This window comes from Lissotriton helveticus, chromosome 4_2 (assembly GCF_964261635.1).
Source record: "Lissotriton helveticus chromosome 4_2, aLisHel1.1, whole genome shotgun sequence".
Taxonomy (NCBI): domain Eukaryota; kingdom Metazoa; phylum Chordata; class Amphibia; order Caudata; family Salamandridae; genus Lissotriton; species Lissotriton helveticus.
This window is the reverse complement of record NC_136064.1, coordinates 137,462,839-137,487,571: the sequence shown is the minus strand read 5'-3', so window position 1 is coordinate 137,487,571 and position 24,733 is coordinate 137,462,839. Positions and strand designations below refer to the sequence as shown.

At 48.0% G+C, this 24,733-nt stretch overlaps 1 protein-coding gene across 1 annotated transcript in view; it reads left to right on the top strand.

Moving 5' to 3' along the window:
- The window catches only part of LOC144752264 (uncharacterized), a 154,650-nt gene that overhangs the window by 41,513 nt on the left and 88,404 nt on the right, over positions 1-24,733 (top strand). The window contains exon 2 of the mRNA XM_078640275.1: positions 21,841-21,954. Coding sequence (XP_078496401.1) covers positions 21,861-21,954 — 94 coding nt within the window. The 5' untranslated portion in view covers positions 21,841-21,860. The remainder of the gene's footprint in view (positions 1-21,840; positions 21,955-24,733) is intronic.

Here is a 24,733-nt window from a genome sequence, read left to right as displayed (position 1 = left end):
GAGCGTTAAACCGAGCCACCATCAAGAATCGATATCCTTTGCCCTTAATTTCGGTCTTGTTGGATCAGATCAAAGATGCTCAGATCTTTACTAAACTGTATTTGCGTGGGGCCTACCATCTGGTGCGGATGAAGGAGGGACACGAATGGAAGACCGCATTCCGAATGAAGTTCGGTTTGTTTGAATATTGCGTGATGCCCTTCGGCCTTTGCAATGCCCCTGCTGTGTTCCAGCATTTTATTAACGATGTCATGGGAGATCTGATTGACAAGATTGCAGTAATCTATCTTGATGACATTTTGATTTTCTCTAAGGACCCTCAAGAACATCCAGAACATGTGAAGACGGTGCTGAATCGTTTACAAACTCATCATCTATTTGTAAAATTGGAAAAATGTACATTCAGTTCCAATCGAGTGGAGTTTTTAGGATTTGTGCTATCTCCACAGGGAGTGATGATGGATCCGGGAAAAGTACGAGCTGTTGAGGTTTGGCCGTCGCCCAAGGATGTGAAGGAGATTCAGAGATTTTTGGGTTTTGCTAATTTTTACCGTCGATTCATCTCCGGTTTCTCACAATTGATTGTTCCGATTACTCAACTTCTCAAGAAAGGGGTGAAATTCCAGTGGTCCAGTGAGGCTGAGAACGCTTTTGTTACCCTGAAGAAGAGTTTCACATCCGCTCCACTCTTACGTCATGCTGATCCAGCTGAACCTTTCTTTGTGGAAGCAGACGCTTCGGATCAGGCGATTGGAGGGGTCTTATCACAGAGACATCCAGATACAGGGCAACTGCATCCCGTAGCTTTTCGATCACGAAAACTAAATGCAGCGGAAATCAACTACACGATTGCTGAAAAAGAGCTTTTGGCTGTGAAGGATGCCTTCGAAGACTGGAGACATTATCTTTTGGGAGCTCGACATAAAGTAACCGTGTTCACGGATCACAAGAACCTGCAATTCTTGAAGACGGCAAAGACTTTAACCCCCCGGCAGCTACGTTGGTCTCTCTATTTTCCTGACTTTGATTTTGTTATTACTTATCGACCAGGCAGTAAGAATGGGAAGGCGGACGCATTGTCGCGAATTGATACTGTAGAAACACAGCATTTGGTGGAGGTCCAACCAATTATTCCGGAGACTCAAGTTATCTGCACAGTCACCTTGGATGGATTTCAAGAAGCAGTCAAGAAGAGCCTGTCTGCAGAAGACATCCAGGCTTGGGTAGCTCAAGATCCAGAACGCAAGTGTCACCAACAATTGCCAAACTATCGAGAAGCGTTATATCTCCCAAACCTGTCCTTACAAGAAAAGGCCTCTCGGATGTGCCATGATCAACCATTAGCTGGACATAAGGGCATTATGAAAACTCTAGATCTGGTTCAGCGTTATTTTTGGTGGCCTGAGCTGTCTGCCTCTGTCAAGCAGTATGTGTTGTCTTGTGATCTTTGTGCCCGAAGTAAAGCTACACGACAGGTTCCACAGGGTATGTTGCAACCCTTACCAACTCCTACCTGTCCGTGGCATACTGTATCCATGGATCTGATTGTTGATCTACCCCTTAGCAAAGGGTTTAACACCATTTTGGTCTTTGTGGATACTTTCTCCAAGATGTGTCATTTTGTCCCCCTGACTGGACTCCCTTCTGCAAAAGAGTTGGCGAGATTATTTGGGGAATACGTAGTGAGGTTACATGGAGTTCCCAAGATAGTGATTCCTGATCGGGGGGCTCAATTTGTTTCCCACTTCTGGAAGGCTTTTCTTAAAGGATTAGGGGTTGAGCTTGGTATTCTACAAGTTATCACCCTGAGACTGACGGTCAAACTGAGCGTCAAAATCAGGAACTTGAACAATATTTAAGACTGTTTCTTATGGATCAGGGAGGGGAGTGGGCTGATCAGTTGTGGATGGCTGAGTTCGCATGTAATAATGCGAAAAGTGCATCTACAGGCTATTCTCCTTTCTATGTCAATTATGGCAGACATCCTAACCCTTTTTGTGTTCAGGAGGAATTGGGGGTGCCTGCAGCGGAAGAGTTGTTGAAAGACATGTCTTCCCTTCACAAATCTGCAGAAGAGAATTTAATTCAGGCTAAAGAAAAGTACAAGCAATATGCAGATAGACACCGTAAACCAGCTCCAGAGTATCAGGCAGGTGACAGGGTGTGGTTGTCCACTAAGCATTTACATCTCAAAGGGAATAGGAAGTTTCAGCCTCGGTTTGTGGGTCCATATTTAATTGAAGAGGTTCTGGGTCCAGTCACGGTGAAAATAAAACTTCCTCCTACCATGAAGATTCACCCTGTCTTCCATGTGTCATTGTTGAAGAAGACTTCCCCTCTGGTTAGGATAGAGGAGCCTCCTCCTCCACTTCTTGTTCAGGGACATTCTGAATATGAGGTCAAAGGTATTCTGGATTCCAAGATCCGTTCCAATAAGTTGTTCTATCTGATAGATTGGAAAGGATATGGTCCGGAAGATCGCTCCTGGGAAAAAGCTGAAGATGTTCATGCTTCTCAGGCAGTCAAACGCTTTCATTCTCAGTTTCCGTCCAAGCCAGGACCGCTGTCTCGGTCATTGAGAGGGGGTACTGTCAGGAATCACTCAGTCAGCTCTATATACAACACAGGACATTTTCGCCCCAAGAAGTTATTCAGGGTTGTGGTGAAACCTAGGATGGTGAACTTCTGGGTAGATGTGAATTAGTTAGGGAATTCAAGATGGTCGCCGCTATTGCCGTGGTGACATTTCGGCGACGTTCTAGTCTCCCGCTATCTTGAAGAGCGAGAGCGCTGAGAACTGCGCACTTCAAAATAGACTTTACCGTGAGTGGCCGCAATCCAAGGCGCTCACAGGAGTTTCGAGTTAGTGTTTCTGTGTGAATAATTCATAGTCCTGTTCCTAAATATCTTAGTCCAGACTCAAGGTTGGGTTAGCTAAGAGAACCAAGACTGTGAACGGTTCTCGTCTTTCGACGCATGAGAGAAGAGAAGTCCGTCGAGAGCAGGTTGCACTTTGACAGTTATTCTGGCAAGAGTCTGAGGAGTTTTTGAGAGAAAACCTTCTGAATTCTTCCTGAGGAAAATTATCCTCAACTTGCAGTTCCACCCCCGCAGCGAGGACAAGTCTACGAACGGCGGAGGACGGCAAGTCGGCATCCCCTGAAGGATCAAGTAAGACTTTTCCAATTGTCTGGAAGATCTTCTAGTTTTCCCCAGAGCTCCCCTATTACGCTGCCCCTATCTCTTCCCTTCCCCCCTTTCACCTTCCTGGTTCCTTTTTGCGCGCATCTTCCTAGAGTTCAAGACTGTCTTCATGAACTGCATGACCAACTTCACATACTTGAGAACAGACTCCCATTTGACAGCAACATTACCATAGAAGAAGGTAGGCGAGGGAATACGGGGTTGAAGATTAAGGAGCATTTCCTCTAATTCAGTTCCTAACGGGGTGTCTTCCTTTTCTTTCAGTATTGTTCACTCCTTCATGGTAGCCACTCGCAACCTCATACAGAGAGGGGTAAGGCTCTAAAGACCACTGGTAGGATAAACTGGATTTGAGTACTATATGTCCTGGAAGTGTAGTTGGAGTTTCTGCATTGTCTTTCTCTCTTTCCTCTGTGCATTAGGAACCCACGAGCAGTCCTGACCACCAATAGAATATAGAAGGTCAAGGGGGTGCCAGTTGTCGTTGGAGTGTCTCTCTTTTCTGTCCACTTCCCCTTTCCCCGTCTCTAGTGCCGTTGCTCGTGAAGCGGCATCACTGGGGACAGGGCATTGGGAGCCAGCATCAATTCTGCCTCTGCGAAGAGTCTGGGACCTGACATAGGGTTTAAAAAGAGTGAAAGTCAAAATTAATTGTCCTTAGGGGATCTTTTCCTCAAATTATATCGTCTCTTTCCAAGCGTTGTCTGGTCCTGGAATAAATGTTCGGGATCTGTGATATTGAGTCTCAGATGAACGGGACAGCTTCCTGTAGAACATCATCGTCCTCTTTCTCCGAGCTAGTCCAATCCAGGTGTGCACTGCTGAACGGCACGAAACTGGGTACCTGCTCAAACTCACTGTCACCAATACTTTCTCGGACCCACTGGTCATACGGCAAAGGCAATGGTACACTTTTGCAGTGCACACCGTGGATCCAGTGTTTCTTCAACAGGACCTTGACAGCTGTACGAGTTGTAAGCAGAACTTGTCTTGGAGGCCCCCAGCGAGGTTCCCAGTTCTTTTTTCTCTGGAAATTTTTCAGGCACACCAAATCCCCAGGCTGGATGGTGTGTCCGGGATCTGAAGAGGCCTCTGGTAAAGCGTTTTGGACCTGTTGATGAATAACATGCAATTTAGTGGTGAGATCATGCAAATAGTCAACCAACAGTGGGTAGGGGATATCTGAATACTTTTTGGGTCTGGGGACTCCCCAGACGTTAGCTGGGCATCCAAACACAATCTCGTATGGGCTAAGCCCCAAATGAGAATGAACAGTTGTTCTAGTAGAAAGGAGTGCCAAAGGCAAAGCATCAGGCCAAGAAAGGCCCGTGCTAGCCTGAATCTTTGCTAGCTTAAGTTTGAGAGTGCCATTGTAGCACTCTACCAAACCTGCTGACTGAGGATGGTTTGCCGCATGGAATTTCTGTCTAATGCCTAGACCTACACACACCTTTTGCATCATTTCACCTACAAATTCACTTCCATTGTCACTCCAGACAATGCGCGGCAAACCAAACCTCGGGAAGAATTCTTTCAGGAGTATTTTTGCAGTGGACAAAGCAGTGTTGTCCTTTAGGGGGTAGGCCTCTATCCATCTGGAAAAGGCACAAACCACCACCAGGACATACTTAAGATTATTGAAACGCTCCATATGGATGTAGTCTATTTGCAGTACCTCGAATGGGTACGTAGGGGGTGCAAAGTGACCTGCTGGAGTTGGAATTCCCTTTCCTGGATTGTGCATCAAACAAACAATGCAATGTTTCACCACGTTTTCTGCACATTTAGGAATACCAGCATTCTGCCATACTGGAGCTAAAAGCTTACATATACCCCGTGCATTAATATGGGCTGGTCCATGGGCCATAGTGACTACAGGCAGTACATACGCATCAGGTAACAACCATCGTTGATGCTCTGACAATTCCGTCCAATATCCCGTACTATCCAACATTCCCGTACTTTCTCTCCACGTACTTAATTCCTTCTCAGTGGCCTCCTTCTGGATTGCTTTCACACTTTCCACTGTATCCTCACACATACCAGCTTCTGCAACCCATCTAGCAGGCCCTGCAACATACATGCAACTTCCAACATTCCTCGCTGTTTCCTTCGCTATCTCATCTGCAAACGCATTTCATTGACCCACATCATCAGTAATCTTTTTATGCGCACTGCACTTCACAATCGCTATTTGAGTAGGCAGGGCAAGTGATTCGAGAAGGTCAGTTACCAACTGACCATGCTGTATCTTGGTGCCGTGGGAGGTAAAAAATCCTCTTTCCCTCCACAAACGACCAAAACTATGGGCGACGCCAAATGCATATTGGCTGTCGGTATAGACAGTCACTCTCTTCTCTTTCGCTAACACACATGCTCTTGTCAACGCAATCAATTCTGCAGCTTGCGCTGAATTATGCGGAATGCGGGCAGTTTCTACCACTGTATACAACGTCGTTACTGCATAAGCAGCTGTGGTTTCACCATTAGGAAGCTTGAAACATGACCCATCTACCCATAGGATCCCATCCGGATCCACAAGTGGTGTGTCTTTGAGGTCTATTCGACCCTTCGTTTCTTCTTCAGTGCGAAGAAAACAATCATGCTGATCTTGTACATTGCTAGCATCCAAAGCAGGCAACAATGTTGCTGGATTCAGGACATTACATCTTTTTATGTGTATGTGACTAGCCAGAAGTGTCAACTCGTATCCAGACAAGCGAGCACTCGTTAAATGCTGAGTTTTCGTCCTATTAAGAAGAGTATCTACTGCATGTGGCACCATAACATTAAGAGTATGATCTAGCACTAGTCCAGCGGATTGACGAATAGAAATTGCCGCTGCTGCTGTTGCTCTAAGGCAACTAGGTAATGCCTTAGCTACTGGATCTAATGTTGCAGAAAAATAGGCACACGGCCTTTGTTTGTCGCCAAATCGTTGCGTCAACACTGATAATGCGCAACCTTCCCTTTCATGCACATAAAGTGTGAAAGGTTTACTGTAATCTGGAGTACCCAACACAGGAGCAGAACACAAAGCAGTACGCAAATCAGAAAAACTCTTTTGACATTCATCAGTCCAAGGCAAAGGCTGGGGCGTGTCTTTAAGTGTAAGTGCCAACAGTGGTTTAGCAAGAAGGGAAACATTTGGAATCCACTGTCTACAGTAAGAGGTAATGCCTAAGAAAGCACGCACTTCTCTTTGTCTGGACGGTACAGGCATTCGTGCAATTGCATGAATACGTTCTGGAGTCAATCGCCTTCCCTCCTTCAACAAGAGATGACCTAAATAGGTAACCTCTTGTCGGCAATATTGTAACTTGGAAGATGATACTTTATGATGTGAATCAGACAAATGCTGTAAGAGCGATACAGTTGCTGCTTTACAAACATTTTCAGAATCTGCAGCGATCAACAAATCATCCACATATTGGATAAGAGTGGCACCTGAGGGCAAAGAAAAGGTATCAAGTTGTGACTTCAAAGCTTGACTGTATATTGAAGGATTTTCACAATAGCCTTGGGGTGCGCGCTTAAACCGGAAGCCTCCGAGAGAGAAGCCGAAAAGATCCCTACTTTCTTCGGCAATGGGAATGCTAAAGAAAGCATTTTTAAGATCGATCACTGAGAACCAACCTGCTGAAGCAGGAATCATGGTAAGCAAAGCTGTGATATCTGGCACAACAGGAAATTGAGGGACAGCAATTTTGTTGACCTCTCGAAGATCAATTACAAAACGGTACACAGGTGGCTGAGAGGGATCAGTACGTTTAAGAATAGGCAAAACAGGACTATTGCAAACATTCCCTCTAGTCTCTTCAACCACACCCTTCTGAACCAAATCATGAACAATGGCCAACAAGGCTCTCTCACCATCACTGGATAATTTATATTGTGGAACACGTGGCATCTTAACATTGTCTTTAACAGTAATTACATATGGTGGAATCTGCAACAAGCCAACATCATGTGGACCCACAGCCCAAAGTGTAGCGGGAAGTGAACACAACTCGGGTGGTAGCTGTTCTTTAGATACATACATTGGAGAAGTCAACTTATCACCTAAAGTAAGGTGCACACCAGAGGGTGAACAATACAGTGTAGCATGTAAACATTTCAGGAGGTCCAAACCCAACAAATTTTCTCCGCATCCCATCGTTAAAAGGAGTGGAGCTTCCTAATCGTATGGACCAATAGAAATGGGCAAAGGACAAGAGATAGGATTTGAAACTGGGGCGCCAGAGAATCCTACAGAAACATTTGTTAAGCCAGACAAAGGTGCCCCAGGGAGTTTAGAATGCATTATAGAACTTCTCATAGCACCAGTATCCAAGAGAAATGGTTCTGTAACACCTAATGCCATAACATTAACATAAGGTCCTTCCTGATCTACTGGAACTGATATGACTCCCTTACTTTGCCTATGGCTGTCCTAGCTAGTATGGAAAGCAACGTCCCCATTATCGAAACAATAGTCATCATTGTAGTATTGTGCAGATTGGTAATCTGCTGATCAAAATAATTCGTAGAGTCTTGAGAGGGAGAGGGACGTCGTTCCTGAGGTGGCGCACCACGACCCCTTCCCCTGGATATGGATCGAGAATCACCACGACCCCGTGGCGCCAATGATCCACCATACCGTTGCAATAAAATTGGACAAGTATTCTTAAAATGACCATCTTCTTTATAATAAGCAAACTGGTTGGGGCCCAATGGAGCTCGTGGATCTGAGGGGACTGGCTTCTGCAACAACCTCTGAAACTGCGGGGGCTGTGAAAATGAGGGCTGAGCAGAACGAGGGGGATAAGCCTGTTGCAGAAGGACTTTTGTTTTCAAGTCTTTAGTCTTTTTCTCCGCTTTCTCCTTGTCCTCCTTATCCCTATTCTCATAATATTGAGCAGTAGCCAATATCTGAGCAGTGGAAGAGACAGCCCAAGAACTCTCTGATTGTTTTAATTTATTCGATAATTCTGGAAGTAAATTAAAAACAAATTTGTCTACGAACAATCGTTGTTCACCTTCAGTACTCATATCCTGTCCACTATGGTCGATGAAAGTCTCCTCAAACCGAGTAAAGAAGTCGGAGACACTTTCATCCGTCTTTTGCTTACATGCCGCTAACTTATCCCAATTAACACGCATCGCAGGCAGTAAAGTTTTCATCAAATCTATTATTTTTCCAGGCAATTCTGTGATCAGGGCATCCGGTTTGGCCCCACCTACTTGACCTGCATCCGCAGCTGTAATGGCAGCCCAATCACCACCTAGAGCTACTGCATGATCCTGCCTACGAATCTTGGCCCATATTGATTGTGGGACTACATTCCCCATGAGTAAGTCAATATCTGCCAAATTCATAATACAAGCGTCAACAGTCTGAGACAGCTCTTTATAATATCCCGCAGGATTCTTACGAGGGTCCAGTAAAGACTGTTTGAGTGCCAACACTTCTGACCTTTTCCAAGGATCGTGTACCCATATACGCTGAAAGTGAGCAGGAATACCTGGATTAGCACATGCTTGAGGAACCTCATCTCTCCATATCGGAGGAACTTCTCGCATAGGATATTGTGCCGTCTTACGACGAACCGTGGGATCAGGCTCAAGAGAATTTTGAGAGAAAAGTGTAGATCGAAAAGCAACAAGTTTCTGAACAGCATGCTCTACAGCAGGACCCACAATAAGTCCCTTATCAAATTGATCCTGTATGTCGAATAAATCCTGAGGAGGCGAGTCTAGATCTACGTCTCCCCATTCCTTAATCAGAATATTACACATAACATCAAATACATATCTCTGTGTGGGCGCGTTCCATTGAAGGAAAGTATCTAAAATATTACGTGCATTATACTGTACACGACTCATAATCCAGGTATAGGCAAGGGAATCTAATTTAGTCCGTTCTTCCAAATCTCGAAATTGACTACGAGATTGCCTCCTAGACGAGGTAGGAGAGAAGAAAAGAGGTCCAAGAAAAGGTGACAAAAGACCTGAGACAGTGTCAACTAAACGCCGTCGAGCTGCAGGGGAATCTGACACTAAAACGGGGGACAAAGTATTCTGTAAGACATAAGAGGAATCTGTAGTAAAAGAAACGACAGATGGAGAAGACTGAGGCACAGGAGATTGGGGTACCGATATTGCTGGCAGAGGGGGTTGAGGCGGAATCACAGGGACAGGCAACTGTGCAAGAAGTACAGCAGCTGCATTGGCAGCGGGCTGTAATGGCGGTGCATTAGCCCCTAACACATAAGGCGGAGGTAATGTCAACAAATGGGACATAAAGGAATCATCATCAGGAGTTTTACTCTTTGATACCGTAGGCAATACAGGATAGCATCTATCTATTGCCATGCGATGTTGTCTTTCTGAACCCTCAATCGCTTGATCAGCTTCGTCATTTTTAAATTGTTGGGCAGCCTGTAGAATCGACATACTCTGTTCTTTCTTATCTTTCTTCATTTGCTTAATTTCTTTCTGTTTGGCTTCCTTGCGCCATAGGCGAAAGGAGTCAAACATTGCCGGCCGGGCTTTTCTCTTGAATAAAATCGCTTCCAAATTATCCAATATATCTGGCTCAAAGGACCCATTTTGTGGCCATTGCAAAACACCGTCCTTTTTAGTGTAACGGGTCCATATTTCACAACCAAACTCTGGTTGGCGTAGAAAAGTAGTTTTATTAGCTGCAGCTAAGCACAGTTATCTAAGAAGTACCACACAGGTAGGTCCTCAAGAGACTGTCACTTCAATCTGTGGCGCACAGTCTATTATACAACACAAGTTTACAATGACAACTCCCAATATACACAAAACTGACAAATAGGAATAGTTCGAAAACAAGCTATCAGATGTCTAAAACACACCCTCCTTTCAGACCCCGTGTGCTCTCCTCCCATCAGGTTAATCAACACTAGTGCCCGTAATTCAATTTGCAGGTGGCAAAACATGTGTAGAATGCTTCAAAGAGAAGAGCTATGTAACAAGAGAACACACGGAGAGAATAGCGAAGGCCAGTTAAATAAGATAAGGTAGAGAAGAATGGTGGGACCCAAACAGTGGAGTAAGTCGTGGATTAATCAGTCTAGACATGGCTTTGCGAACTCGGCCGGACCCTGACATCAGTATCGCACACAAGGACAAAGGTTGCTCCTTGACGAGAAAAACATCGAACAGGTGAAAATGGCAGAAAAGACAATTTTCTCCGCGTTAACCGTGCTGCCTGAGTGAGGCAACATAAAATGGTGACTAAACGCAAAATGGCGGCTGTAGCGAAGCGAGGCTGAAAACTACGTAACCTCAGGTCTTCTGTGAGTGTTTGGGTCTCCTGTGAAGGTTCATGGTCTTCTGTGAGTGTTTGGGTCTTCTGTGAGTGTTCAGGGTCTTCTCTGGGTGTTCAGTGTCTTCTGTGAGTGTTCAGATCTTCTGTGAGGGGCCAGGGTCTTCTGTGAGTGTGTGGGTCTCCTGTGAAGGTTCATGGTCTTCTGTGAGTGTTTGGGTCTTCTTTGAGTGTGCAGGGTCTTCTGTGAGTGTTCAGTGTTGTCTGTGAGTTTTCGGGTACTTCTGTGAGTGTTCAGATCTTCTGTGGGGGTTCAGGGTCTTCTCTGAGTGTTCACGGGCTAATGTGAACGTACATGGTCTTCTGGCAGTGTTCGGGGCTTCTGTGAGTGTTCAGTCTCTTCTGTGAGTGTTCAGTGTCTACTGTGAGTGTTCAGGGTCTTCTCTGAGTGTTCAGTGTCTTCCGTGAGTTTTCAGAGTCTACAGTGAGTGTTCAGTGTCTTCTGTGAGTGTTCAGTGTCTTCTGTGAGTGTTCAGGGTCTCTGTGAGTGATTGTCTTCTGTGAATGCTCAGTGTCTTCTGTGAGTGTTTTGGTCTTCTGTGAGTGTTCAGTCTCTTCTGTGAGTGTTCAGTGTCTACTGTGAGTGTTCAGGGTCCTCTGTGAGTGATTGTCTTCTGTGAGTAGTGAGGGTCTTCTGTAGGTGTCTGGTTCTTCTATGAGTGTGCAAGGTCTTCTTTGAGCGTTCAGGGTCTCCTGTGAGTGATTGGGGATCTTCTGTTAGTGTTCGGGGTCCTCTGAGGGTGATTGAGTCTTTTGTGATTAGTGAGGGTCTTTTGTGAGTGTTCAGTGTCTTCTGTGAGTGTTCAGTGTCTTTCGTGAGTGTTCAGGGTTTTCTGTGAGTGTTTGGGTGTTCTGCTTCTGTGAGTGTTCAGGGTCTTCAGTGAGTGCTCTGGGTCTTCTGTGAATGTTCAGTGTCTTCTGTGAATGTTCATGGTCTTCTGTGAGTGTTCAGTATCTTCTGTGAATGTTCATGGTCTTCTGTGAGTGTTTGGGTCTTCTGTGAATGTTCAGGGTCTTCTGTAAGTATTTAAGGTCTTCTGTGAGTGTTCAGGGTCTTTGGTGAGTGATTGTCTTCTGTGAGTGTTCAGTGTCTTCTGTGATTGTTCAGTGTCTTCTGTGATTGTTTAGGTTTTCTGTGAGTGTTTGGGTCTCCTGTGAATGTTCATGGTCTTCTGTGAGTGTTCAGGATCTTCTGTGAGTCTTTAGGTTTTCCGTGAGTGTGCAGGGTCTTCGGTGAGTGATTGTTTGTCTGTGAGTGTTCAGTGTCTTCTGTGAGTGTTTAGTGTCTTCTGTGAGTGTTCGGGGTCTTCTGTGAGTGTTTAGGTTTTCAGTGAGTGTTCAGGGTCTTCGGTGAGTGATTGTTTTCTGTGAGTGTTCAGTGTCTACTGTGAGTGTTTAGTGTCTTCTGTGAGTGTTCGGGGTCTTCTGTGAGTGTATTGGTTTTCTGTCAGTGTTCAGGGTCGTCTGTGAGTGTTCAGTGTCTTCTGTGAGTGTTCAGTGTCTTCTGTGAGTGTTCAGTGTTTACGTTGAGTGTTTAGGTTTTCTGTGAGTGTTCAGGGTCTTCGGTGAGTGATTGTCTTCTGTGAGTGTTTAGGGTCTTCTGTGAGTGTTCAGTGTCTTCTGTGAGGGTTCAGGGTCTTCGTGAGTGATTGTCGTCTGTGAGTGTTCAGTGTCTTGTCTTCTGTGAGTTTTCAGGGTCTTGGTGAGTGTTCATGTTTTCTGTCAGTGTTCAGGGTTTTCTGTGAGTGTTCAGTGTCTTCTGTGAGTTTTCAGTGTCTTCTGTGAGTGTTCGGGGTCTTCTGTGAGTGTTTAGGTTTTCTGTCAGTGTTCAGGGTCGTCTGTGAGTGTTCAGAGTCTTCTGTGACTGTTCAGTGTCTTCTGTGAGAGTTTAGGTTTTCTGTGAGTGTTCAGGGTCTTCGGTGAGTGATTGTCTTCTGTGAGTGTTCAGGGTCTTCTGTGAGTGTTCAGTCTCTTCTGTGAGTGTGCATGGTCTTCTGTGAGTGTTTGGGTCTTGTGTGAGTGTTCAGGGTCTCCGTGGGTGATTGTCTTCTGTGAGTGTTCAGGGTCTTCTGTGAGTGTTTACGTTTTCTGTGAGTGTTCAGGGCCTTCTGTAAGTGTGTAGGTTTTATGTGAGTGTTCAGGGTCTTCTGTGAGTGTTTAGGTTTTCTGTGAGTGTTCAGGGTCTTCTGTGAGTGTTCAGTGTCTTCTGTGGGTGCTTAGGTTTTCTGTGAGTGTTCAGTGTCTTCTGTGAGTGTTCAGGGTCTTCTGTGAGTGTTCAGGGTTTTCTGTGAGTGTTCAGGGTCTTCTGTAAGTAATTGTCTTCTGTGAGTGTTCACGGTTTTCTGTGAGTGTTCAGGGTCATCTGTGAGTGTTTAGGTTTAATGTGAGTGTTCAGTGTCTTCTGTGAGTGTTCAGGGTCTTCTGTGAGTATTCAGGGTCTTCTGTGAGTGTTCAGTGTCTTCTGTGAGTGTTCATCATCTTCTGTGAGTGTTTGGGTCTTCTGTGAGTGTTCAGGGTCTTCATGAGTGCTTGTCTTCTGTGAGTGTTCAGTGTCTTTTGAGAGCGATCAGGGTCTTCTGTGCGTGTTCAGTGTCATCTGTGCGTGTTTAGGTTTTCTGTGAGTGTGTGGGGGTCCTGTGAATGTTCATGGTCTTCTGTGAGTGTTCAGGGTCTTCTGTGAGTGCTAAGTGTCTTCATTGAGTGTTCAGGGTCTTCTGTGAGTGTTCTGTGTCTTCTGTGAGTGTTCAGTGTCATCTGTGAGTGATCAGTGTCTTCTATGAGTGTTTAGGTTTGCTGTGAGTGTTTAGGTTCTCTGTGAATGTTCAGGGTCTTTGTGAGTGAATGTCTTCTGTGAGTGTTTTGGGTCTCCTGTGAATGAGCATGGTTTTCTGTGAGTGCTCAGTGTCATCTGTGAATGTTCAGTGTCTTCCGTGAGTGTTCAGGGTCTTCTGTGAGTGTTCAGGGTCTTCTGTGAGTTTTCAGGGTGTTCTGTGAGTGTTCCGGGTCTTCTGTGAGTTTTTAGGTATTCTGTGAGTGTTCAGGGTCTTCTGCGATTGTTTAGGGTCTTCTGTGAGTGTTTAGGTTTTCTGTGAGTGAGTATTCAGTGTCTTCTGTGAGTCTTTAGGTTTTCTTTGGGTTTTAAGGGTCTTCTGTGAGTGTACAGGGTCTTGTGTGAGTGTTCAGGGTTTTCTGTGAGTGTTCATGGTCTTCTGTAAGCGATTGTCTTCTGTGAGTGTTCAGGGTTTTCTGTGAGTATTCAGGGTCGTCTGTGAGTGTTCAGGGTCTTCTGCGAGTGTTCAGGGTCTTTGGTAAGTGATTGTCTTCTGTGAGTGTTCAGGGTCTTCTGTGAGTTTTTAGGTTTTCTGTGAGTGTTCAGGGTCTTCTGTGAGTGTTTAGGTCTTCTGTGAGTGTTTGGGGGTCTTCTGTGAGTAGTGAGGGTCATCTGTGAGTTTTCTCGGTCTTCTGTGAGTGTTCATTTTTTTTGTGTGTTTGGGTCCTCTGTGAGTACTCATGAGCTCTGCAGTGGGGTTGCTGTAGCTGGTAAAGGGGGGAGTGCAGTCAGTCTGCCGTGGTCTGGGTGGCCTTCAGGTGGTCCAAGCATTGGGTGACTTCTCTGCTTGGAGGGTGGATGCTGCAGCTTTTCGGGAGCCATGTGGCTCTTGTAGATGACCCGAGGGAAGCCTTGGAAACACATCTTCTCTGTTTCTCATGGTCATCAGGGCCAGATTTTGGGTCACAGCAGCGTTAATGGGTTGTCGAGATCCACAATGTTAATAGGCCACCACCCTGGCGCAATTCAGCTGAGAAGGTGAGGGAGTGGGGGGCACTGTCCCCCAACTGCAGAAGGTTCAGGGTGGGTACCATTCACATTCCAGGTGCTGGGGCTCACAGTGGCACCAGCCCCCAAGCTTGGAATGATGGGTCACCATTAGACTTTATCATCACACCTTCAGGGATCTAGAGCATGAGGTTTCACACTCAGGGGGAGGGGCTCACACCAGTCACACTCAGTGGGAGGGGCTCACACTAGTCACACTCAGTGGGAGGAGCTCAAACTAGTCACAATCAGGGGGAGGGGCTCACACTAGTCACACTCAGGGGATGGGCTCACACAAGTCACACTCAGGGGGAGGGGCTCATACTAGTCACACTCAGGGGGTGGGCTCACACAAGTCACACTCAGGGGGAGGGGCTCACACTATTCACTTTCAGGGGGAGGGGCTCACACTAGTCACACTCAGGGGGAGGGGCTCACACTAGTCACACTCAGGGGAGGGGCTCATACTAGTCACACTCAGGGGGAGGGGCTCACACTAGTCACACCCAGGGGAGGGGCTCACACTAGTCACACTCAGGGGAGGGGCTCACACTAGTCACACTCAGGGGGAGGGGCTCACACTAGTCACACTCAGGGGAGGGGCTCACTCTAGTCACACTCAGGCGAGGGGCTCACTAGCCACACTCAGGGGGAGGGGCTCACACTAGTCACACTCAGGGGAGGGGCTCACACTAGTCACACTCAGGGGAGGGGTTCACACTAGTCACACTTGGGGGAGGGGCTCACACTAGTCACACTCAGGGAGAGGGGCTCACACTGGTCACACTCAGGGGGAGGGGCTCACACATGGACTTCACGCCTGCAAGGTAGCAGGATAAACACACTAGGCTCACAGCCCAGATTTAGTAAGATTTTGCATCAGGGTTGATTCAATTCTTTGGGGTAGCCCGGCGCAAAATCTACTTACAGAACCACACAAGGCAGGAATTGCTAGGAATTGTGTGGCTTTGTAAAAAGAAAGTAATGCAACGCAGAGCATTGGCTCTCTAGCATTACCGTGCATGAGGGAGGCGTTCCATGGGTGGAGCATGGCCGTTTCCGTGCATGAGGGATGCGTTCCATGGGTGGAGCATGGCCGTTACCGTGCATGAGGGAAGCGTTCCATGGGTGGAGCATGGCCATTCCCGTGCATGAGGGAGGCGTTCCACGGGTGCAGCATGGCCATTCCCGTTTAGAAAACTGAACCGCACACACCGGGTTACGTGTACATTTACTCTTAAGTGAGCAAGACGTTGTGTTTTGATAAAATTAATTTTCCCAAAGTAGCTTAATTTGAGATTTTTATTTTTTTATTTGTATTCAAAAAAATGTTTTCCTTTTTTCTTCCTCAGTACAAAAAAGTGTGTTGATATATTTTAATTTCGTTTTTGTATTTCAATCACACATTTATATCATAGAATATGATTTTTTTAAAAAAAATTCCCGTGCATGAGGGAGGCGTTCCATGGGTGGAGCATGGCCGTTACCGTGCAAGAGGGAAGCGTTCCATGGGTGGAGCATGGCCGTTCCCGTGCATGAGGGCGGGGTTCCATGGGTGGAGCATGGCCATTCCCGTGCATGAGGGAGGCGTTCCATGGGTGCAGCATGGCCATTCCCGTGCATGAGGGAGGCGTTCCATGGGTGGAGCATGGCCGTTCCCGTGCATGAGGGAGACATTCCATGGGTGGAGCATGGCCATTACCGTGCATGAGGGAAGCGTTCCATGGGTGGAGCATGGCCATTCCCGTGCATGAGGGAGGCGTTCCATGGGTGCAGCATGGCCATTCCCGTGCATGAGGGAGGCGTTCCATGGGTGGAGCATGGCCGTTACCGTGCATGAGGGAGGCGTTCCATGGGTGGAGCATGGCCGTTACCGTGCATGAGGGAGGCGTTCCATGGGTGGAGCATGGCCGTTACCGTGCATGAGGGAGGCGTTCCATGGGTGGAGCATGGCCGTTTCCATGCATGAGGGAGGCGTTCCATGGGTGGAGCATGGCCGTTACCGTGCATTAGGGAGGCGTTCCATGGGTGAAGTATGGCCGTTCCTGCATGAGGGAGGCGTTCCATGGGTGGAGTATGGCCGTTCCTGCATGAGGGAGGCGTTCCATGGGTGGAGTATGGCCGTTTCCGTGCATGAGGGAGGCGTTTCATGAGTGAAGTATGGCCGTTCCCGTGCATGAGGGAGGTGTTCCATGGGTGGAGCATGGATGTTCCCGTGCATGAGGGAGGCGTTTCATGGGTGAAGTATGGCCGTTCCCGTGCATGAGGGAGGTGTTCCATGGGTGGAGCATGGCTGTTCCCGTGCATGAGGTAGGTGTTCCATGGGAGGAGCATGGCCGTTTCCGTGCATGTGCCATACATTGTGTCACAAGTCCATATCTACTAAAGTCAGTAAACAAGGGTTTGCATTAGAATGGTGCACCTACCTAAGGCCGGCGTAACAAGGAGAAATTGGGATTTCCATGGCTAAGTTAATACCAAAAGAGAGTTTGTGTTGCGGCTGCATCAAAAATAGTGAGTCAATCCCGACACAAAATTGTAATAAATCTCAGGGTCTGCTGTGCAAGGAGATCTGTTGTGTTCTCAGCTAGGGTCATCTGCAGGATTTTGGGCAAGAAATAATTTGGGGGACCCTGTTTGGAACAACTTTAAATTTTATTACCCATTTTTTTGCTTATACGAGCCTTACGTTGCATAACAACATTGAATTATAGGTTAAAAGAGGAGATTCAAAAATGCACAGAAGTGAGATAGAGAGAAAGTTCACTTTTCCAGGGGAGGGCAATCACCCACTTTGCCCATGCCTTAAAAAGTCTCTTATGCAGAGCGCATTTTCTTTCAAAACTCCACGGGGCCAATCATAGGGTGTGATTGCAGCTGGATCTGTTCCGCAGCATCAAGTACTGGGTGCATAGGATCGCAGGGGGAGGGGCGGACTGAAAGGGGAAGGGGCAGTCTGAGAGGTGGAGTTTGAAAGGGGCAGGGGCAGTATGAAAGGGGGAGGGACAGTCTGAAAGGGGGAGGGACAGTCTGAGGGGGCTGTCTGAAAGGGGGAGGGGCAGTCTGAAAGGGGGAGTGGCAGTCTGAAGGGGGAGGGGCAGTCTGAAAGGGGGAGTGGCAGTCTGAAGGGGGAGGGGCAGTCTGAAAGGGGGAGTGGGCCGTATGAAAGGGGCAGTGGCAGTCTGAAAGGGGGAGGAGCAGTCTGAAAGGGGGAGAGGGCCGTCTGAAAGGGGTAGGGGTCATTCTGAAGGGGGAGGGGAGGTCTGAAGGGGTAGGGGTCAGTCTGAAGGGGGAGGGGAGGTCTGAAGGGGTAGGGGTCAGTCTGAAGGGGGAGGGGAGATCTGAAGGGGTAGGGGTCAGTCTGAAGGGGAGAGGGCCGTCTGAAAGGGGGAGTGGCAGTCTGATGGGGTAGGGGTCAGTCTGAAGGGGGAGGGGAGGTCTGAAAGGGTTAGGAGTCAGTCTGAAGGGGGAGGGGAGGTCTGAAGGGGAGAGGGGGCAGTCGGAGATGTAACAGTAGATGTGATACAGGGACAGCATTAATAGTTCATTCAGACCACCACTATTGCTTTGAAGCACCTCCCATCTTTAGGAGCTTCATACAGTGGGGGACCCTGACATACGCACCCCCACCTCACAGGTGGCCCAAGTAAAAGCGTGTGCACACATCACATACAATCAGGGGAGTGACGAGGCCCTGTCATGACATGCATAAGTATTGGACAATGAGAGGCAGGAGGCAAGTTCAAGTTCGGGCACTTATATAGCGCACTACTCACCCAGAGGGTCTCAAGGCGCTAGAGGGAGGGGTTCGTTATTTGTCGAATAGCCAGGTTTTCAGTTCTTTTCTGAAGGATATGTGGTTCTGAGTAAGGCGAAGGTGGGTGGGGAGTGAGTTCCAGGTCTTTGCAGCCAGGAAGGAGAAGGATCTGCCACCCATGGTGGATTTTCGGATGCGCGGGACTGCGGCGAGGGCTTGATTGGATGATCTTAGTTGGCGGGTGGGATTGTAGAAGGACAGTCGGGTGTTGAGGCAATCGGGTCCTAGATTATAAAGGGCCTTGTGTGCGTGGGTAAGAAGGAGGAAAGTAATTCTTTTGTTGACGGGAAGCCAGTGGAGGTTTTTTAGGTGTCCGGTGATGTGCTCTTGGCGCGGGATGTCTAATATGAGTCTCGCAGACGCGTTTTGGATGCGCTGGAGTTTTTTCTGTAATTTTGTTGAAATTCCGGCGTAAAATGTGTTGCCATAATCCAGTCGACTCGTGACCAGTGCATGGGTGACAGTCTTTCTTGTCTCGAGGGGGATCCAGCGGAAGGTCTTTTTGAGAATGCGAAGGACGTTGAAGCAGGAGGACGAGACGGCGTTGACTTGTCTGGACATTGAGAGAGAGGCGTCTAGAATGAAGCCAAGGTTACGTGCATGGTCTGTGGGTGTGGGTGCTGAGCCCAAAGCGGAAGGCCACCAGGAGTCGTCCCAAGCTGAGGGGGAGGATCCTAGGATGAGCACCTCCGTTTTGTCTGAGTTGAGTTTTAGGCGGCTCTGTTTCATCCATTCGGCTACTTCTTTCATACCTTCGTGAAGATTGGTTTTGGCGGTGTTGGGGTCTTTGGTGAGGGAAAGGATTAGCTGGGTGTCATCGGCGTAGGAGATGATGTTGAGGTTATGTTGACGCGCGATAGAGGCGAGAGGACTCATGTAGACGTTGAAGAGGGTGGGACTGAGTGAGGAGCCTTGTGGTACGCCGCAGATGACTTCGGTGGCCTCTGAGTAGAATGGGGGGAGTCGGACTCTCTGAGTTCTTCCTGCTAGGAACGAGATGATCCAGTCCAAGGCTTTTCCTTGTATGCCGATGTTGTTGAGGCGTTGTATGAGGGTGCTGTGACAGACAGTTTCGAAGGCGGCGGAGAGGTCGAGTAGAATGAGGGCCACTGTTTCTCCGTTGTCCAGGAGTGCTCGGATGTCGTCGGTCGCTGCAATGAGGGCGGTTTCGGTGCTGAGTTTGGCTCGGAATCCGGATTGAGATGGATCAAGGGAGTTGTTGGATTCAAGGAAGGCGGCTAGTTGGCTGTTGACGGCTTTCTCAATGACTTTGGCCGGGAAAGGGAGGAGGGATATGGGTCGGTAGTTTTTCAGTTCTGAGGGGTCTGCTGTGGGTTTTTTCAGAAGGGCACTGAGTTCGGCGTGTTTCCAGATTTCTGGAAAGGTGGCAGAGTTGAAAGAGCAGTTGATGACATCGCGGAGTTGGGGTGCGATGATGGAGTCAGCTTTGTTGAAGATGTGGTGGGGACAGGGGTCAGAAGGCGAACCAGAGTGGATTGAGTTCATGAGGCGAATGGTGTCTTCAGTGGTGATTGGGTTCCAGGCGCTGAGGTTGTTAGTTGGCGGAGTAGGATCTGAGGGGGGTGGGGAGGGTTGATCGCTGGGAGTATTCTCGAAGATTTTGTGGATGTCGGCAATTTTTTTGTAGAAGAAGGAGGATAGCGCATCGCAGAGGTCTTGGGAGGGAGTGATGTCGTTGGATGCTGCGGTAGGGTTGGTGAATTCTTTGACGATATTGAAGAGTTCCTTGCTGTTGTGAGAGTTGTTGTCGAGACGGTCCTTGAATGCTGATTTCTTGGCGGATCGAATCAGTTGGTGGTGTTTGCGGGTGGTTGTCTTGAGGGAGGCCATGTTGTCTGAGGTTGGGTCTTTTCTCCAATTCTTCTCCAGGGTGCAACATAGCTTCTTGGATTTTTTAAGGTCATCATTGAACCAGGGAGCCTTTTTGCTGGATGATTTCAACTGGTGCTTTTTCAGGGGTGCTAATTCGTCTGCACTGTGAGTAATCCACTGCCTGAGGTTAGTGGCCGCTTGGTCTGGGTCCATTGCTAGGGTGGGAGGGTTTTGGTTGAGTGATGTGAGGAGTTGGTGGGTAGTGATTTTGTTCCAGTTTCTCCGGGGAATGGGTTGTGGACGGTTGTGGGTCAGGGTGGTTTTGTAGCTGAAGTGAACACAGCTGTGATCCGTCCAGTGGAGAGCTGTAGTGCAATCGAAGGAGATGTGCTTGCTGGAGGGGAAGATAGGGTTGAGCGTGTGTCCGGCTGTGTGAGTGGGGGTGTCAACAAGTTGTTTAAGTCCGAGATTGGCCAGGTTGTCCAGAAGGGTGGTGGTGTTGCTGTCGAGTATGTTTTCAAGGTGGTAGTTGAGGTCTCCTGGAAGAATGTAGTTCTCGGAGGCGAGGGCGTGCGGGCTGACGAAGTCTGTGATGTCGTCGCTGAATTGAGACCGGGTGCCTGGAGGCCTGTAAATGAGGGTGCCTCTAAGGGTGGTCCTGGGGTCGGTGTGGATCTGAAAGTGGAGATGTTCGGCAGTTGCAAGATTGTGATCGGAGCTGGTTGTGATTTTGATGGTGTTTCTGTGGACGATGGCGATGCCTCCTCCAGTTTGATTGCTGCGGTCTTTCCGAATAATCTTGTAAGAGTCCGGTATGGCTATGGCGATGTCGGGGGCAGAAGATGCGTTCATCCATGTTTCAGTAAGGAAGGCGATGTCAGGTGACGTAGTGTCGATTAGGTCCCAGAGTTCTGTTGCATGTCTGTGGACCGAGCGGGTGTTCAGTAGGATGCATTTCAGGCGGTTGGGTTCGGAGCTGTGTGTGGAGGAAGTGGGTTTGGTGAGGGTCCTGAAGCAGTTGAACTTGCAGGAGAGGCAGGAGAATGGGCCGTGGGTACGTCCTGGGGTAGCTTCGCAGCATAGTGGGGTGCGTCCGGGGTTGAGGGCGAGGAGAGTAGGGGCATCATAGGTGACTCTAGAGGGTTGGGATCGGCGGGGAGCAGGGGGACGGGCGCTGGGCGCGGTCCAGGCGCGGACGGGCATAGACGGGCTTACCTTTGGCGCACCTTCGACGCGCATGGGGCGCGACCGCTGCGCGTGGACGCTGCGCGCTGAGGTGTTTGTCAAATATGGATGGTGGAGGGGGAGGGGCGAGGGGGGGGTCAGCAGGGAGGCGGGAGCGTGGTGGGGGGACGGGCTGGGATACACAACAACAAAATGGCCGTGGGCCAAAAGGTAAACAGGACGCCCTGATTGACTAGCCACAAAGCGCTGTGGCAAACAATGCTGGCAGCAGAGCGCTGTAACAAGTACTGTAGTTCAGAATCAGCAAATTACTTCAGGCACCAAAGCGCTGCTTCTCATTCAAAGCGCAAAGTTGCCTGAGCCCAATCAGGCTCCCTGCTTGGGCTCAGGCAGCTGTCACACACCATCAGTAGCTCTAAGGGCGGCTCATGGGGATGACAGCCCGAGAGGGCCCCAGCAGACCACAAGAGTCTATCACTCTGTTGGTGAGCAGCACACCAGCATCACAAGTCTCCTGCACATGAAAACGCACCAGATCTGCCAGGATGATAAAAGGAGGAGCAGCTCAGGCTCTTAACCCTACAGCAGGTATTCTGCTTCTGATACAGAATGAATTTATCAAAACAAGTCTCCTCTGTAACTTTGCAGCCTCCGGGTTCACTACAAGGATGAATCGTGGAGAAGGACAGCGTCGCTTTGGAGACCCTTTGGATGAAGATGATGATGGTGTACTTGAAGTTGATGGTGGCATTGCTAATTTAGGTGAGTGAGTAGGCCTGGCAAGGCCATCTGTTGTTCATGCCCTTCTTCATGCAGCCTTTGCTGGTCATTCGTGGAGAGCTGCACCTGGTACGCCCTGCGCAGGTGGGTCCCCACTGCCATTCCCCCTCTCAATCCGCGATGCCCCTTGTTATCATCTCAGGTGCTTCGTCTCCAACAAAGCATGTGTAGAGCACCTGGGTGGGGGCCCTTGGAGCATTTCCACTATAATTTTGGAGCCAGTGAAAAGATTTTACTGCCAGGTTTTTCACAGAGGTAAAGAATAGTAAAAACTGAACCTTCGACCACCCACTCTAGATCGTGTAGGCGCTAGAAAGGCCTCAGCTCCCGCTGCCCTTACTCCATCAGGCCGTCAGAGGAGTTTGTGAGCTACGGACCTGGAGTAGGCTCTGTTGCTGACATTCTTATTGTCTACCTGACTGTAGATCACACAGGCAGACCTTCAGGTTGGCAGAGAGGGCACCCCACTGCTGTTGCGAGGGACTACCCTCTTCAGCAAACTCCAAATCCACCCATAATATCCATCAACGCATATAGAAACAGTGATATGGTGGAGTAGTGTGGCTCACTGGTTAGAGGCAGCAGGCCTGAGAGCAGAAGTCAGCCCGGGACCAGGGTTCAATTCCCGACGCGGCAGGGTCGTGGACCTTGTTCAGCGGACTTGATAATTCTCGCTTCGGTGCTTACTCTAATCAGGGGTTCCACTCGGCAACTCTGGGCATTAGCTTGCCTAATCTCCACAACGGCCCCAAAAATTCCAGGGATGCCTGGCTCCACCTTGGGGACTCCCAGCAAGGGACCATCCCACAGGGAAAGCCAGGACGGGTTCCCCAGAGTTATACAGCGCCGGGACGCCCCGTTGCTGGGGCAGCTGTGCGCTTTACAAGTATACTACATTTACATTTACATTTACATATGGTTGGTTGTCAGAATATTGTCTACAGAAATATCATCTGACATAAATATTGTGTCCTAGGTGAAGGATGTGACCCGTTTAGGGCCACCAGGGTCACTAAGGACCACCTCTCAGCCATCCGTACTAAATGAAGAATCGGTCAGACAGTTGAGAATACGAACCAATAACTGTTTATTCATATACACTCAGTTGATGCCCATTCGCTGAGAGTACTGCAGAGGGAACTGAAATCAACGTTTCAGCGCTCATATCTTACATAAAGTAACATAGTCCACGGTCATTTCCTCCGGAGTCCACCCCCTGACAGGGGCAGAGGGCCTCACTAATACAAGAAAGCTATGTGCCAACATGAACAGTGTGCTCATTACTGAAACAAAACAGAAGTGAAGAATCAAAACTCACAAGGGAGCGTTTCTCGGAATTGAACTGGGGTGCATATGTATGAAGCCCATTTCCCGATTCTCAGAATCGGCCCGTTTACGAATGGAAAATAGCCTTTTGGGATGTATCATCCCAAAACGCCCTCACAAAATAGGGAATCCCAAAGTTTGTGATTCCTTATTTTGATAAAGCATTTAAAGAATCTCAAATTGCGATTTCTTAAATGCGATGTAAAAAGCACCCAAGTTGTGCGATTTCTCCTTAAGAAATCGCAAATTATCACCAACTTCAAGTTGTTGGTAATTTGCGATTTCTTTGAAAAATTCACTTTTTTGCATTTTTCAAAGTGCCATGTGGCACACAAACACGCCACTAGGGCATGTATTTGTGCCACATGTGCACACATGCACATATCAGGGGTGCAACAGGATACCCTTTTGACACCCTGGCTCCCTTGAAATTGCATTATCAATTTGCAATTCTCTAATTGAGAATCACAAATTGAAAATGTCTTCCTATTAATTCCTATGGGCCTCTAGGCCCATAGGAATGAATCGGGAGGTATTCCTTAATTGCGAATCGCAATTTGCGGTTTGCAATTAAGGAATATGTAGGATTCGCAAAATGATTTGCAAATCCTACACACATAGCGTTTTGCGATTCTCAAATAGCGATTCTCTAAAAATCGCTATTTGAGAATCGCAAATGTATCCTTTGATACATATGCCCCTAGATCAGTTTCTAACAGCCTAAAATGGCGCCCAAATTCGGAAATTGCGCAGTGAATGCTAACTTACGTAGAGCGCTGCATAAGCATAAGCAATTTCTATTCTAACATAGGTATCGTTTTTAGAAATAGCCCTTCTGTATAGATTTTCTATTGTTACTCCAATGGGACAATTCGTTTTTTTCAGTTTGTATCTGGGACATAAAATGTCTTTGTGAAGATATTCTCGCCAAAATATTCCTGCACCATCCCCTGAAACATAAAATGTGTTACTTTCCCTGCAAATGGTTTACACCTGGTAATTCCCTTAAGAACAGTATAGATGAATTCAGGGATTCTGTGCTTCAATTAAACAAGAGGTTATCTCTAAGTCTGGGCGGTGAACTCCGCTCTGGTCGTGGAGTTTGCTGAGTTTTCCGCAATCCACCTTATGCGGAGCAGAGTGGAGTTTTTTTCCTCGCTCGCATTTGTCAACGTCAAGTTGGCGAGCATGAGCGAAGAAAATCCACCTACCTGCGAGATTTTACCTTGTTCGCTATCGTCAACATCAAGTTGGTGGGCATGGAAAATCAACCTCCCAGTGAAAGTTATCAACGCGGGCGGTCTGATTTCTCACTTCTCTCTCAGTGTTGGCCAAGAGACAACTTGGAAGAGGATGAAGCAGCCATGAGAGATGAACAGGTCAGATGTAACCCACAGGAGCAGCGGCAGACGGGTCACCAGCACCGGTGACATGA